At 37.2% G+C, this 1,627-nt stretch overlaps 1 protein-coding gene across 1 annotated transcript in view; it reads right to left on the bottom strand.

Annotated features, from left to right (window-relative positions):
• The window catches only part of EIF2AK3 (eukaryotic translation initiation factor 2-alpha kinase 3), a 200,157-nt gene that overhangs the window by 88,948 nt on the left and 109,582 nt on the right, over positions 1-1,627 (bottom strand). Inside the window, exon 3 of the mRNA XM_006898949.1 lies at positions 355-549. Within this exon, the coding sequence (XP_006899011.1) occupies positions 355-549 (195 nt within the window). The remainder of the gene's footprint in view (positions 1-354; positions 550-1,627) is intronic.

The following is a 1,627-nucleotide window of genomic DNA, read 5'->3' as shown; positions in this document are numbered from 1 at the left end:
ACCAAACTGTGCAGTTCTGCAACTGCATCCTGGCCCATCCTCACCTTTCTGCCCCCAACCCTCACCTCCTTGTACCCCCAATATGTTTTTCCCAATAAAAAAAAGAAAAAAGAGATTCTCATAATAAAATTGTAACAAACTTTAGAGCTAACACTAAATCTAACAAATTATTTCTTATATTTTTTTTTATTTTAATGAAAGTTTACAGAGACTTAGGGTTTCCTGCCATTCATTTTTGCACTTTTCTCCCTTCCCAATTCACTCTTATCCTTGATAAGTAAAACTCTTTCATTGCTATGCATTACTCAATTATTCTGATTTTTACCAAACACCATGCTGAGCATTTTCACTCACCTTCCCACTGTATGCACTGAGGCCATAGGTAGTGAAAGACTTCCCTCCAGCCAAAACAATGTCATCACCATATTTAAAAGAAGACTCAAGAAGTGATTCCACCGTGAAGGGAACTGTTTCCATGCTTTCCCGGTCGCGGTCCCACTGGAACAGGTCTCCATCCAAGGAAGGAATGATCATCTTATTCCCAAATACCTAAGACAAAAGTTGATTTTTAAATGGGTCACAAGTCTAAAATCAGAGTAGCAATCATGAGTCAGAGTTTGCATGGCGTCCTAAAATCTGCATGAGTGTGATAACTAAACTTACCAGATGTCCTTTTTTTAACAAAGGTTAGTGAGGGCCTATCATGTGTCAGACACTATTCTTACAGTAGTCAGATCCAGAACCAAAATAAATGGGAAAACAAAAATTACTGCTTTTGCAGAGTTTAAAGTTTGGTGGCATGAGACAAACATCCTAAAAACAAATCATATAGTATGTTAGGTGATAAACATCACAGAGAAAAAAATAGAAGATATGAGAGAATTGGGAAAATGGTTGTTGTTGTAAGGTGCCATCAACTAAGGACTCATAATGACCCTATGAACAAAAGATTTGAACCCTGCCCTAGCGTTTGCCATCATCACTTCTGGCATACTTGAGTAGATTCCTGCACTCACCAAGTCAATTCATCTCATTGAAGGTATTTTTCTCTTTTGCTGGCCCTCAACCTTTCCAAGCATATCCTTTTCCAAGGACCAGCCATTCCTAACAACATGTGTAAATACATGAGACAAAGCTTCACCATTCTTGCCTCTAAGGAGTAATGTAGTTACATTTCTCCAAGAAATATTTGTTTGTCCTTTTGGCAGTCCATTAAATATTCATTACTCTTCTCCAACACTAAACACAGAAACATCATGTCTTCTTCTGTCATCCTTAGTCATTTTCCAACTTTCAGATGTATAACAAGTAACTGAAAAAGAATATGGTTTGACCTACAACCAGGGGAAGATAAAATAGATGAATGGGACCTTCTGAGAATCAAATCGCTATGCACATCCAAAAACTTTTCCAACAGGGTAAAAAAAGGAAGCTACAGACTGGGAAAAAGTACTTGGTAATGACAGATAAGGGACTTATATCCAGAATTTATAAAATACTTGAGCACCACAATAAGATAAATGTAAATAATCCAACAGAAAAATGGGCACAGGATATGAACAAACACTTCACCGAAGAAGACATTCAGATGGCTAACAAGCACATGAAGAAATGTTCAAAATCCCTA

This window comes from Elephantulus edwardii, unplaced genomic scaffold (genome assembly GCF_000299155.1).
Source record: "Elephantulus edwardii isolate Elephantulus edwardi_28Jun2011 unplaced genomic scaffold, EleEdw1.0 scaffold00241, whole genome shotgun sequence".
Taxonomy (NCBI): domain Eukaryota; kingdom Metazoa; phylum Chordata; class Mammalia; order Macroscelidea; family Macroscelididae; genus Elephantulus; species Elephantulus edwardii.
The sequence above is the reverse complement of the archived record's forward strand: the minus strand, read 5'-3'. Positions and strand labels throughout refer to the sequence as shown.